Below are 13,034 nucleotides of genomic sequence, written 5' to 3'. Positions count from 1 at the left end.
TCACCACAGCCTACATATTGCTCACTGAAGTCTAAGTCTGGCCTTTCCCAAAGGAGCATTCTAGATACAGGGTTTCCTCTTTCGCTGTGGCAGGCTGTAAGCCACTGGGCAGACTCAGGGCAGGAGTGGAAAAATGAAGTCATTTCAAGGTGCTCAAGGGGAGGGAAAAGCACAGGAAGCCTCCCTCTCCTTGCACCCTGCACTAAGGCTGGGCACAGCCAAAGCCCTTGCATTCCCCTGAGCAAAAGATCTGATCCCTTCTCTCTGCACTGCGGTGGCAAAAGTAGCAGCAAAGCAGGCAAGAGCAGAGCAGAAGGGGGCATGATAAAGTTCCACGATTCACTGGGCAGCACAGCCAGCTGAACAAACAGAAGAACATGGTGCAGCTCCCGGAAGAGATTAGCTGCAGGCAAATTCCCCTGCAGGCGAAGGATGTGCAGGAAGAATTCTGCCTCCCTTGGGGTATGTCTACACTACAAAATTAGGTTGATTTAATATAAGTCGATTTTTTAGAAATCAATTTGATACAGTTGATTGTGTGTGTCCCCACTCAAGACCATTAAGTTGGCGGAGTGCATCCACAGTACCGAGGCTAGCGTTGGTTTTCAGATCGTTGCACTGTGGGTAGCTATCCCACAGTTCCCGCAGTCTCTGCTGCCCATTAGAATTCTGGGTTGAGCTCTCAATGCCTGATGGGGCAAAAACATTGTCGCAGGTGGTTCTGGGTACATGTCATCAGGCCCCCCCATCCCTCCCTCCATGAAAACAAAGGCAAAAAATCGGTTCTCGCCTTTTTTCCTGGGTTACCCGTGCAGATGACATACCACGGCAAGCATGAAGCCCGCTCAGCTCACTGTCACCGTACGTGTCCTGGGTGCTGCTGGCAGATGCAGTACTGCAGTGCTACACAGCAGCAGTTCCTTGCCTTTGCAAGTTAGGGAAGACGGTTAGCAGCTGTATTGTACCATCTGCTGCTGTCTCCTGGTTCCTCCTGGCCGGCCTCGGTGAGGTCGGTCTGGGGCTCCTGGGCAGACATAGGTGCTCCTGGCCAGCCTCAGTGAGGTCGGTCGGGGGCACCTGGACATAAATGGGAGTGACTCCAGGTCATTCCCTTCTTTAAGTTTTGTCTAATGGAGGTTCAGTCCTGCCTGGAATATCAGGCAAGCCTACCAAAGAACCAGAGAGGCAAACGGCCGCTCCGGGTCAGATCCCCCCAGACATCCTGCTTCTATGATGAGCTGCACGCCATTCTAGGGGGTGCCTCTACAACTACCCCACCCCTGTGCTTCCCTCCTCCCCCACCCCTCCCGGACTACCTTGGCAGTTATTCCTCCCATTTGTGTGATGAATTAATAAAGAATGCATGAGTTTGAAACATTGACTTTATTGCCTCTGCAAGCGGAGATCAAAGGGGGGAGGGGAGGGCGGTTGGCTTACAGGGAAGTAGAGTGACCCAAGGGGGCGAATTTTCATCAAGGAGAAACAAACAGAACTTTCACACTGTAGCCTGGCCAGTCATGAAACTGGTTTCCAAAGCTTCTCTGATGCGCCGCACACCCTGCTGTGCTCTTCTAACCATCCTGGGGTCTGGCTGGGCTTAATGATTTAGTTTTTTGGAATGGAGTTCTGATAGCATGGATTTGTCTCCCTATACAGCGATCAGATCCAGTACCTCCCGTTCGGTCCATGCTGGAGCTCTTTTGCAATTCTGGGACTCCATGGTCACCTGTGCTGATCAGCTCGCCACAGTGGCCAAACAGGAAATGAAATTCAAAAGTTCACGGGACTTTTCCTGTCTACCTGGCCAGTGCATCTGAGTTGAGAGTGTTGTCCAGAGCAGTCACAATGGAGCACTCTGGGATAGCTCCTGGAGGCCAACAATGTCAAATTGCTTCCACATTACCCCAAATTCAACCCAGCAGGGTCGATTTCAGCACTAATCCCCTCGTCGGGGTGGAGTACAGAAACCGATTTTAAGAGTCCTTTAAGTTGACAAAAATGGCTTTGTCGTGTGAACGGGTGCAGGGTTAAATCGATCTAACACTGCTAAATTCTACCTAAACTCATAGTGTAGACCAGGGCTTACACAGAATCTCTCTCCCTCCCTCCCTTAGGCAGAGCTGTGAGAGATCTAGGATTCTGAGGCTTTGTAAGGCCTCTTGTCCGTTCATTCATCTTAAATCGCAGTAAATAAACATTGTTTTAAAGATCATTGTAAGAACTGGTTGTTATCGAAGGGAGTGAGATCATGCTCTAACTTACAGTTTTAGTGAATATTACTACAACTTAGTCCTCAGTTTCGGGGGGTGGGGGTAGGGTTGAACTAGGGCTCCAGTTTGGGCTCATCTTTCTTTATATGTTCCATTTTCCAAACATGATAGGCCATCAGGATGTTGGGAGCCACTGACAAGTCGGGGGCTGGAGGGATGCTCGGCCTTCAGCCTCACCCTGTACTGCAGGGAGCTGACACCACACACCATCCCCAGACCCTGCTGAGTTCTTTCCAGAAGAGAAACTTAGAAATACTCACCGCAGCTTCTGCAGTTTGCTGTGTGGATGTTTCAGTCCTTCACACAACAGCTGCACGCCTGAATCCCCCAGGTTGTTCTCCCCTATATCGAGCTCCATCAGGGTGGGTTTGGTGCTGAGAAGAGAGGAGAGATCCCCACCACACACGGCCGTGAGATGGCAGTTAGAAAGCCTGCAGGGGACAGATAATCAGAGAGGGAAATGAGCACTTCTGTCTCAGTGGGTTTCTAGGAAGATTCCTTTAATTTGGGAATAAAGATTACAGAGCTGTAGTATTGTATGCTGAGGACCACATGACCAGGTGTCGATTTCAATCCTGGGCATCTGTAGCTCTCATTGGTCCTGTGTTCCATACATGAACATTTTTCTAAGGCAAAGTTTCCAAACTCCATATTCTGAGCAAAAACATTTGGGTTTCCCCTACTAAAGAAGCTTTATTACACTTGACAGAACAGGAAGGAGAAGAAAGAGAGGGAAAGGAACCTCATTGGAAAGTCTATTGCAGTTTTGTGGATGGGGGCAGCCCATTCTTCTCTCTCTTGCTGCATCATTTCTACTTAGGACTCCGCAAACAAGCCACCATCTATGGGGTATGCAGTATTGAATACTCAGGGAGGGGTGAGTATTGCCTTATCTGAAGTCCCCCCTCACTCTCCATGTTGCCTGGGCTCGGCCGCACACTAAAGGAGGCCTCAATTTCCCTAGGGAGGGCAATCTCACGGGCTGGGCCTACAATGAAAACTGTTACCATCTTTCACCATTGCATTTCTACCAGTGGCAGACTGCCTGCCAACAGTCTCAGCCACTGGAATGCCTAGCCCTGCTCTTAGGGGAAATGCCACTGTCTGTTGTTAACATCCTAGCAGCTACACTGGGAGTAGTGCCATTTTGTTAGTGAAATTTTAACAGCTCCGAGCAGACAATGCAATAAACAGTGACCTAAAGGTGCTTGTGGAAAATCTGTGTGTGTTGAACTCATAAAATGATATGGAAGGGATGTGGCTGGGGAGAGATCAGAAGCTTAGGAGTTAAATTGCAGAGCATTTGGGAAGAACTGAAAGGGTGGATAGAATGACTGAGCCCTGATGGGTTGAATCTGTTACATACAAGTGCACAATGTTAAGAAGAAACTTATAGATGCCAAATGACTTCCCTTAAGAAACCTCGACTGAATTTCCAGTGATGCGCAAGGCCGAATGCTGAGATGGCGTAAATCAGACAAGCTACTTTGAAGTTAGTGGAGCTTTGCTGCTTGACAGCAGTCTAGGATCTGGCCCTTAACATGGAAACTGATCAGGGAGCACATGACCAGTGCTTCTTAATCAGCCTCTTACACTCTATGTGGAGGATCATCCATTCCCTTTCCAACCAGTTGTCACTTATTTAGGACTCAAACTGGACTGGAGGCTAACATACCAGTCCCATTTAAAGAAAAAGTTCACCTCCTGTGCCTCCTGGGGAGCAGAGGCCAATGTTCTGCAAACTTCAGTCCTGACACTAGTGTTTGCTCCAGCAGAATATTGTGCAGCAGTGTGGGGCAGGAGTCAGTCCACACATCTTGTTGATTCAGAGCAGAACACAGCCACCCATATCTTTAGTGGCCGTCTTAGCCACACATTCTCATCTAATTTATATGCGTTGGCTCATATAAATCCCCCAAAACTTCAGCGAGATGCCATCACTCCTAAAACTGCCTGGAGGGCCATACCAGATGAAAATGACCCGCAGCATGCAAGGCTGACTATGCTTCAAGCAGGTGCAAATAAGCAATGCACACTTTCTGCCAGTAGATCTGCCCACCTCCAGCAGAAAACACCTACACATCTAGCTCCTGCTGACTTGCCATGACCAACTTCGTACTGCCAGCTTAATAGCAGGGCTGTCAGGAAGGGGGAGATTGCTTGAGATAACCACCTAACACCACACCCTCAAGGGACAATGCCAGAACTATTAGCCTGGGTATTACTGGCTCTCCCTCCTGCTGGGACACAAGATTCCACTTTTACACTAGGGGACCATAGAAGGATTTAAGGGGAGACATGCTCCCTCAAGAAGACACACAGAGTGAGCTATAGCTAAGGCAAAGGGAAACAGAGGGTCACACCCCAGAATCTACTAACGTGTCTGAGGAAGCTAGGCCAGCCTGGATCTCCAGCGGAGACGGGGTGGGGTGATAGGATTCTGGGGAAGACAGCTATGCATATAGACTCTGCTGTTTTGAAACCTTTTTTGCCCTAAAAGGCGTTCTTCTTATTAAATAAACAATACTTGTGTTCTCAGAAGGCTTTTCTGGCCACTGGGTTTGACTAGTCACAGATTCCCGGAGGGAAGAATTGCAGGTGTCGAACCCACTCAGACCTGCAGGATAATCGCGGTGGATACACAGGTACTGGCTGAACCAGTCAGACTTGCAGGGCAATCACCGTGGGCACAAAGGCGACTGCTACCCTGGGCCTGGTCTAAGAGTGGGGAAGTTGCATGATTCCACCCAGAGAGAAGCAAGGACTAGAGGCCCGGGTGGGTGCACTCAGAGAGACCTGAAAGGGAACAGGGTGTAGCTAGCCCTGTAACCATGACATAGGCGTAGGCTTGTCCGCTGAGGCCTGGATGTTGCTCACCAAAGGCTGAGTTTGGCCTTTCCCAAGGGAGTATTCCAAATACAGGGTTTCCTCTTTCCCTATGGCACAGTGGTAGCCAATGGGCAGACTCACCAGCTGATGAGGAAAAATTAAGTCCCAGCTACAACTCACTTCAAGTCCCTTTCATTGAGTCTTGCTTTATTGTGAAAAACAAGATCTAAAAGCAAGAGGAAATCAACTCATCGTACTGGGAATAACTTCCCAAGACCTTGTCAGCTGGAAGGGGAAAGGACAATGCCTCCCCATTAGATAGCTTCCTCCACACCGGCTTCCCCTTTACTTCCTTAACTCTGCCCAGATCAGCCATGGAACCTGGGAACCCCTTACACTCAGAGCACCAAGCATGCAGCCTGCAGGAGGATCTGACGTGCATGATATATTTATGCAGCCCATGTGACATTCTCAGATTCTCCAGAATCTAAGCTGCCATTTAAACAAAATAAGTTTCTAGCCTACATGGCAGCAGAGATCAGCTTCTCAATGTGAATCCAGTGTAACTGTCACAATGACGTTTACCTGAGTCGGCACACAGCCTGAAACAACAACTCAGAGGTCTGAACTCTCCTGTTGCCTGGTAATCTGACTGGATTATCAATTTAGTGAACATTGACACTGAACCATCATCAATGGGCTTTAAATCACTGATCATTTTGGTGGCTGGAAGAGGGAGGCAGAGGTGGGAGTGAAACCCAGTAGCTTGCAGATTGGAAGTTGCTACAGAGAAGAAAACGCAGAGACATGGAACAGAGCAAACTCCCAAACACCAGCAAGAGGAAGAGAAACAGAAAGAAGGATGGAGAAGGAAGAGAAACCAAGGGCAAAAATGCAGTGGCCTTAAAGGGGAGCAGATTTTCTCACTGAGGAAGGATGTGGCAAGAAAGCGCGGAACAAATAATAAACAAAACAATGTTACTACATAAGCCCAAATTGTCCCCTTGATTGTTGCTATCAGGGGAGGAGTCTATTGTGCATCATAGGAAGTATATTGTATTTATACCCTGGCCCACAGACTACAAATAACCATACAAATCAGCCCTCTTCCCTGAGTGAGTTTCACACCTCTGCCTTAGATGCTTAGATGCAAAATATAGGTAAAATTGTTTTAAAGATCGTAAAGTGGTGTTTAAAATGGGCTTTTCCCTCAGAAGGTGAGATTATGCTTCAATTTTTATTCAAAAATCCATTTCAGTGAAGATCACTTTTAGGGAGCTTGGAATTAGTGCTCCGGTTTGGGATCATCCTTATTTATATCTTCCATTCTCCAACAATGACCAGCCACCAGGCTGTGGGGAGCCACTGACACTCCTGATGTTCGAGCCTCTGCGTGCTCCTACAAGAGCTGCTGTCACACACCATCCTCCTGGCCTGCTGAGTTCTTTACAGAAGGAAACCTGAAAATACTCACCCCAATTTCTGCAATTTGCAGGTTGGATGGTTCAGTCCCTCACACAGCAGCCTCACTCCCGAGTCTCCCAGGTTGTTCATTGACAGGTCCAGCTCAGTCAGGGTCTGTTTGGTACTTAGAGCAGAAGAGAGATCCCAATAACAAGCGTCCGTGAGATGGCCATTAGTAAGCCTGCAGGAGACAGATAAACAGAGAGGAAAATAAGCACTTCTGTCTGTCCGGTTCCTCAGTGGGTACCAGTGTGTCCCTAGAAAGAGTCCTTTGTTCTGGGAATAAAATCACAGCATTGTGCTAGTGAATGCTGAGGATCATATAACCATTTGTGGGTTTCAATCCACATGCACCTGTAGCTCTCACTGATCTTTTGTTCCACATACGAATGTTATTCAAAGTCAAAGTTCCCAAACTCCATCCCCTGAGCAGAAACACTTAGGTTTCCCCTAATAAAGAAACTATTATCATTGGGGGTATCAGAGGACAGGAAAGAAAGGGAGCAAAAGGAATCTCACTGGGAAATAATGAACACGCTGCTGGAAAGTATGTTACAGTTCTGTGAATGGGGGGGGAGCCCATTCCTCTCTCTGTTCCATCATTTCTACTTAGGGCTCAGCAAAGAAGCCTCCATCTATGGGATACTTAGTGTTGAACATTCAGGGCTCAGGGATGGGTTCCATTTTGCCAGCTCTTGAGTCCTCCCTCCCACTCCCATTTTCTCTGGGCTTGACCATAGACTAGGAAAAGCTGGAATTTCCCTAGGAAGCAGAGTCTCATAGGCTGGGCCTACAGGGCATGTCCACAGTGCAATAAATGACCCATGGCATGGCTGCAGCTGGCCCTGGCCACCCGACTCAGGCTGGCAGGGCTCGGGCTGCGGGGCTATAAAACTGCACTGTCAATGTTCAGGCTCAGGCTGGAGTCTGGGCTCTGAGCGCCTCCTGCCTCGTGGGGTCTCAGACCCTGGACTCCAGCCCGAGCCTGAACGTCGACAGTGCAGTTTTCTAGCCATGCAGCCTGAGCCCCACCAGCTCGAGTCAGCTGACCTGGTCTCTGAGACTCGGTCCCTTGGGGTTTTTTTGTTGTATTGTGGACATACCCACAATGAAATTGTTATTATAGTCTCTCACCAATGCAGCTCCCTTGGTGCAGACTGCCTGCCAGTGTCATTAACCACAGTGTCACCTAACCATGCTCTTAGTAAAAATGCTGGTGTCTGTTGATACCTGCAGGGAAACTTCACCAGAGTATTGCAATGATATGAAATTATAACAAAGAGATCACATCTTCCTCCATTGGTGGACACCAGAGGTCTTTGCCTCCCAGCTGAAGAAGAAGCTACTAGCCTTCTGCTCATACAGATTTTTTCTTTCTGAAACTTTTAGTAAGGCAAAGTTGCAATAAAATGCCACATTGTACATTACTTATTACTTATTTAGGATCCGGTTAATATTCATAGAATCTGGCTAAAGATTCTGGCTTGCTGGTTGGGGAACTCTCCTCCTCTGAGTATGCTAAAAAGGGTAACCAAATTTCTAAATGCCTATCCTCTTTTTGGCCTCTCTCTTGTGTACATATTTGGTCTGAAAGCATTTCCAGTACAAGGACAGTACATATTTTACTATACCACAGTTCCATAGGAGAAGTCACAATTTTCCAATAATGCTCAATACAAAGTCTTACTGCTAACTATAAAAAAGAAATTAATTTGTTTTTCAGTTTAAAACATAGATCCTGTACTGGAGCATTAATTAAGCAGGTCAGGGGGTCTCCCAGGAAACTGGCATTTTGTTATAAGATGAAAATCTTTAACAATTCCTCCAAAAACTATCAAATTCTTGGACACAATGACCACATATCCAAGTATGTTCCCCTTTCCCTCCTACCCCTCCAACAGAGCAACTCCCTAGTAGCAAAAATATGATGGATCTTAACTGGAGTAACAAGCCATGAATACAGTATTTTATAAAAATTGTATTTATGAGCTACACAAATTGAAGATGTATATTTCCTTTGCCATATAGGGACCTGCTCATCCAGATCAATTTCTTTGTCCAAATCCCTCTCCCATATTTTCAACTGGGTTGTTTTCTTATCAGCATCTTTTTCAATCAAAATTGTATATGTCTTAGCAATTAAACCTTTTGTTCCAGCTTGCTCCTGGGGCAACTCCTGAAATGTGGTTAAAGGTCTAGATAGAGCTGTTTTGTAATTAGATTTCACAATAAAGTGTTCAATCTGTAAATATTGAAAATACAGGATTTTTACCTTATTACATAGCTCTTGGTGTGATTGTAAATCAGGACCCGGGAACAGCTGTCCAAATTGAGTCATCTCAGCTCTTACCCACAATGAATAGTAACTTTGATATTTCCTAGGGATAATTTCCTGATTATTAATGAAAATAGCTAAGGAAGAGGGCCTTTCGCAACACAAATTTAAAAAAAAATTGTCCAAAGTGGCTAAGATAGACTGGATGAACAGGTGACTTTTATATTTGGTGACCTAAATTTTTTCTTAAAACCAACCATTACTATAAATAGCTTTATCTGAGCTCCAGTCTTGTTCAAGTTTTACCCAATGTTCAGATGGTCTATTGCGAACCTAATTTATCATATCTTTTCCATTGTGATGCATAAGAAGAAGATGACAAATTAGGAAAAAACTAGTCCAACTCACTTTATAGGCTTAAACAAAACTTTAGAACTTTTGTCTTTTATGTTTCCACATGAATTTTAAAAGCACAGCCTGCCATGTTTTTAATGTGATGTCAGGGATACCAACAGGGATCCACAGAAACAAAAATAATAACTTTGGGAGGAAATTCATCTTTACCGAGTCTGCCCTACCTAGCCAAGAAATTTCACATTAGTTCTATTCTTCCAAGTATTTTATTATTTTATTTCACAGTGCAGGATAATTTGCCTTTAAAAAGAATTTTTATGTTTCTCCACAATATTTAGGCCCAAATATTTTAAAGATTCCTTAGCCCTTTTAAATTTATGTAGCTGCCAACAATTTGGTTTGACCCCTTCAGGAATATTAATTCCTAAAAAATTCAGATTTGTCATCCTTTATTTTGAAGCCTGATACCTGCTCAAATTCCAAAATCAATTATTCTATCACTTTTAATGAGGCTTCTGGATCCTGCAAATATAACAAGACATCAGCATAGACGCTATTTTGTGTTCTAATCCAGACGATGTTTTGATGCCTTTTATAAGGGGCTGTTTTTCACATTTATTGCAAATGGCTCCATTGCCAAAGCAAACAATAGGGAAGTTAAGGAACAACCCTGTCTCATACCCCTAAACAAATTAAAGGGAGGGGAGTGATGACCATTAACCAAAGCAGACACTTGAGGATGAGAATGCAGGGCCAAAATGGCTGTAGAAAACTGATTTCCAAAACCAAACCTTACCAAAATCTGTCTGAGGTACTCCCACTTCAGCCGGTCGAAGGCTTTCTCAGCATCCAAAGAAAGCAGCACACAGGAAGAATTGCTAGAATTAACATTATAAATCAAATTGAGAGTTCTTCTGATATTATCAAAGAGATGCCAGAAAACCTACTGGGACCTGGAGCTTTGTTGGATATTAAAGTCTTAATTACAACTTCAAATTCCTCTGCAGCAATTTGCCTATCATGAGCTGCCCCATAATCCGTTGAGAGTTGAGGTAGCATCACAGTTCTCAATTATCTATTTATAAGTTCAGGGTTTGGCTGTTATCAAGTGTACTAAGTATGGACAAGTTAGCAAACAATTCAGAGATCTCTTTGAAGCCAGTTACTAAATATCCCTTTTTATTTCTAATCGGGGGGAAGGCTGATTTCTTTTTTAACTTTCTAGGGAAAAGCCTATCAGCCTTATTGTCCTTTTCATAATATTTTTGTTTAATATATCTAAGTGTTTACTCATCTGTACCTGTTTGTAAAAGGCTAATCTTCCCTCTTATCTGAATTATTTTTTTAAACACTCTTGTGTGTCCTATAGATTTATGTCGACCTTCCAAAATAGAAAGTTTATTAACCAAACTCTCTTCTTCATGCACTCTTGTCTTTTTGAGGTATGGTGATTTATTTATAAGGCACTCCGTCATTAACACCTTTTTGGCATCCCAGAACACAGTTTTATTGATCCCTTTCTTATTACTATATATACACACTTCTGAAAATTGTATTACAGCTCTTGAATTCTAAGGGGGTCATATAACAAAGCTCTTTTTTAAAATAAATTAGCCAAGGTCCTAGGGGGAAAAATCATATAAATACTCGAATATGATCCATGAGTAGCAGAATATGTATAGTTCTTAACATCCAGATTCATCTCCTGCGAGACATTTTCTAAGTGATGCAACAAATTTGCACTTGCTCCTCCCAAACGCCCTCTGGGTACATTTGATCGATCCAAAGTGGGATTAAGCACCTCATTAAAATCCCCCCTAGAATAATATCCCCTTCCCTAAAACTTCATAACCCCCTAAAAAACTATTAACAAAGGAAGCTTGCCCTTGTCTGGAAGCAGGTACATTGGCCAATGTGAGAAGTTTATCTTTCAAGGGCTCCTTAATTAAAATATATCTGCCATCTGTATCTGTGAGTTGTGCTGAAAAAATAAAATGGAAGCATTTAGCAAAGAATATTGCCATCCTTCATTTAGATTGCCCTGGGGAGACAAGGCAGCTGTGTCCCACATGTATACAGGTATTTATCATCATTTTTCTTCAAGTTTGTTTCCTGAAACTAGATTACACTAGTAATCTACACTCCTTTTTTGGTGAGCAGAATACCCTTCTCCTTTTTGTTGGAATGTTTATCCCCGTTAACATTAACAGTCATTGCATAATAAATTCACCCATAAGTACCAAGTCTGTTCTCACCCAGTATATTACCCCAGTCAGATGCCATGTCCCCATTACATTTGTTCTTTAAATAAGACATTTTAGATAGAGTTCACGTCCTACACATAGTAATTTTAAGATTCACATACACCACTTTTCCTTTTTTTAACACCTATATTATTGTACCTTGATTCTGCATCTGATTTACTATAATGTTCAATTCTAAGCCCTAAGTTTTTAGTATAATTTTTCTGTTGAAATATATAATAATATTTAACATCAGAGGGGTAGCCGTGTTAGTCTGGATCTAACCAAAAGCAAAGAGTAAAAGCAGCAAAGAGTCCTGTGGCACGTTATAGACTAACAGACGTATTGGACCATGAGCTTTCATGCGTGAATACCCACTTCGTCAGAAGCTTATTCTCCAATACATCTGTTAGTCTATAAGGTGCCACAGGACTCTTTGCCAATATTTAACATGTTACTGTTCTCTTATTCTCTATTTCCCTCTCATTCCCCTCCCTATGGATTCTCCCATAGTCATCTGGTCCCCTCTATCTGTGAGGATCCAGACTTTCCTTATGTCCTCCAGGGGCACGTTAGCTCCCTATTGAAGGAAGGTTTTCTTTTCTTTCTTTTATTAATGTTTCAAGAACCAAGCCTTATATAATCTTATCAAACACCTTTGTAACACTGGGCAGTCTGAGATTATAATGCTATCTTTGAGTTCATTTATTCTTAAAATATTCCACCATAGATTATTCATTTCCAGTCAATGTAAATTTTGGAATGTTTGTGATTACTTTAAAGTCAAACTTACTTCAATACGGCAGATCTAGGTCTCCTGATATTTTGTTATTAACTTTTGTTTAGATAATATAAATATAATTCACAACATTAAAAAACCTATAATCTCATAACCATTACGGATACTATAGCCACACAGAGTAAACTATCCTGCATGCAGCTTCCATTTAACTCTAACTCTTTGTCATTATAACCACATGGATATAATATCCATTATTTATTGTATGTCTAACAGTATTGATCGTGTTCTTTGGGATCTGGACTTTTTCTTCTGCTCTCATGTCTGCTCAGTTGTCTTAATGATGCATGTTTTTAAGCTATTTAGGCTGTCTTTGATCTCACCGACTCTTGGTGACCTGGGGGACCAACGCCCTTGATCCCCTTCGGATTGTTCTTGAGCTGATTCACCTGTATCCATAAGTACTAGTGTCCTCTCTTTTGGATCTGAGACAGACATCTGCTCTTCCATCTAAAGGTTAATCTAAATGGGAAACTCCTCATATCTTATATGGTTCTCTCTAAGAAATGTGGACACCTAGTATATTCTCTTCACTTTCTAAAGGTTGCAGTTGCCAGATCTGGGAACATTTGTATGGGCTGATTAAGAATCATCAATGGCTCAGCTCTCTCCCTCATAGCCCTCAGTATTTTATCCTTGTCTTGATGATAGCCTAGATGGACAATCCCATCTCTGGTCTGGAGTCTGCTTAGGGCCTGGGGAAAAAAGATCTGTGAGCCCTCTCAGTATGAATGCATCTTTATTACCCAGTTTTAATGGTATGAAAAATATTGACCAATGTGTCCAGCAGATTTCTCCTT

General features: G+C 43.6%; 1 protein-coding gene across 1 annotated transcript in view; it reads right to left on the bottom strand.

Moving 5' to 3' along the window:
• The window catches only part of LOC123368722 (NACHT, LRR and PYD domains-containing protein 12-like), a 40,879-nt gene extending 27,907 nt beyond the window's left edge, over nt 1–12,972 (bottom strand). Inside the window, exons 1-3 of the mRNA XM_045013777.1 lie at nt 12,449–12,972; nt 6,574–6,744; nt 2,531–2,701 (exon numbers count right to left, since the gene is read on the bottom strand). Coding sequence (XP_044869712.1) covers nt 2,531–2,701; nt 6,574–6,653 — 251 coding nt within the window. The 5' untranslated portion in view covers nt 6,654–6,744; nt 12,449–12,972. The remainder of the gene's footprint in view (nt 1–2,530; nt 2,702–6,573; nt 6,745–12,448) is intronic.
• Between the last annotated feature and the right edge of the window lie 62 nt (nt 12,973–13,034).

The sequence above is a fragment of the Mauremys mutica genome, chromosome 4 (genome assembly GCF_020497125.1).
Source record: "Mauremys mutica isolate MM-2020 ecotype Southern chromosome 4, ASM2049712v1, whole genome shotgun sequence".
Classification (NCBI taxonomy): Eukaryota; Metazoa; Chordata; order Testudines; family Geoemydidae; genus Mauremys; species Mauremys mutica.
Note: the sequence above shows the minus strand (reverse complement) of the source record. Positions and strands in the feature narration are given on the sequence as shown.